General features: G+C 60.5%; 1 protein-coding gene across 1 annotated transcript; it reads left to right on the top strand.

Annotated features, from left to right (window-relative positions):
- Positions 1-222: 222 nt before the first annotated feature.
- On the top strand, positions 223-1,340 carry GRIFIN (galectin-related inter-fiber protein; the record flags this gene model as incomplete). The annotated part of the gene is given in 5 exon segments (XM_084250126.1): positions 223-243; positions 369-393; positions 396-647; positions 650-704; positions 1,238-1,340. Coding segments are annotated over 5 exon segments (456 nt in total).
- Positions 1,341-1,626: the final 286 nt, after the last annotated feature.

A 1,626-nucleotide genomic window follows, 5' to 3' on the forward strand; every position in this document is an offset into this window, starting at 1 on the left:
CTTCCAGGCCTTAGGATCACCCCCTCAAGCAAACTGACCAAGACATGCCTGGCACCAGCACTCAGGAAAGTCCAGAGAGATGGCATGGCAGGTGAGTGAGACCCAGGGCCCAGGGCTAGGCCACATACCTGAATTAAGGGCCAGTGGGATTCCCGGGCCCCCTGTGCTGTCCTCCCACCAGACAGAACCCCAGGTGGAGAGGGTGTTGGGCAAAGAGCCGTCATGAAGGCGGTGTTGCTCAGAGTGGGGTCCTGGTGAAGTGTGCACACCAGGAGTGGGGCTGGCTGGCTAGGGGCTCCTGGGCATGAAGGATCCAGAGAGCGGAGGAGACCACAGACCTGTCGGTCTCTGTCCACTTTTACTTGCAGTTTGAAGCCTTTTCTGCAGGGGGCCTTGTCCCAGCCTGCCGGTCCAAGGACAGTCTGACTCTGGAGAGGGTGAGGAAGGTGTGTCCCCTTCCCAGTTCCTCCTTGGCCTTGGGCAGGGCAACTGGCCACCTGCTATTCTCACTACTTTTGTGATGTTCCCCGGGTTCGAGAGCAACTTCTTGTCTGAGGCGGGGAACATCGTCTTTCACATCAAGCCCCAGTTCTCCAGAGCCGCCGTGGTAGGCAACACCTTCCAGGGCGGCCACTGGGGCCAGGAGGAGTGTCCAGTGCCCTCTCACTGGTGCTGCGGGAGCCCTTTGAGGTGATGGGAGCTGGGTGAGACCCTTGGGGGCTGGGAGGCCTGTGGGGTAGGGTGGGCAAGGCCCATAGGGGCGAGGAGGCCTTGAGAGGGGCAGGTGCAGCCCATCGGGGCAGGAGAGGCAATGGTAGGGAGCGCTACCCCAGCACTGTGTGTGAAGGGTGCTGTACAGCTTGGCTTCCAGCAGCACTGGATCCCGCCAGGGGCCGGCGGGCAGCTTCATTGGGGATGTTCACTGGTGAAGGGGCCAAGGCAAAAGTCTCACAGCTGGGTTTGCGTAGGACCACCTCAGTCTCCCCATTTGTGCAATGGGATAGCTGCCAGCCACCCCCTCTTGGAAGAGAGAAGGGCAGTTACCAGATGGGGGTTCCACAGGGTGCAGGGGATGGGGGGGTGACTGGCTATTCTTCAGAGACTCAGGCCATTGCAGGAGGCCAGGGTCCAGGCTGCACACGACCGTGGGTCACCGGCTTCCTTACACAGGTGGGCGTCAGCTCAGGCTTGGAGCACTCCACGTCCACGCTCACGAGCACCAGGTGTTACGCTTCAGGCACTGCCACTCACCACTGGCCACCATCACCAGGGGGCAGGTGCAGAGTGACCACTGCCTGACCCGGGTGGAGCTGGTCCAGAAAAGCTTGAGCTGGGGGTAGGCACCACATCCCACTCTTACCAACTCCGCTGTGCATCCTTATCCCAGGACCCCCAGCCTCCTAGGAGAAGAGCTGTCTGCTGGGTCGTCTGGGAGCTGGGTCCACGATCTACATCCCCCTCAAGTCTATATCACAGGTGGTACAGGAGCTGAGGTACATATCTAGGGTGTTTGCAGAGATGAGGGCTTCTGAGCTGTGCCCGGAGTTCCAGGAACAAACTTGGCCACCATGCCCAGTGGAGCCCTATTATAGGGGAGCTGGGGGAGGGATCTGTTGTTCTGGAACC

The sequence above is a fragment of the Talpa europaea genome (assembly GCF_964194135.1).
Source record: "Talpa europaea genome assembly, chromosome: 12".
Classification (NCBI taxonomy): Eukaryota; Metazoa; Chordata; class Mammalia; order Eulipotyphla; family Talpidae; genus Talpa; species Talpa europaea.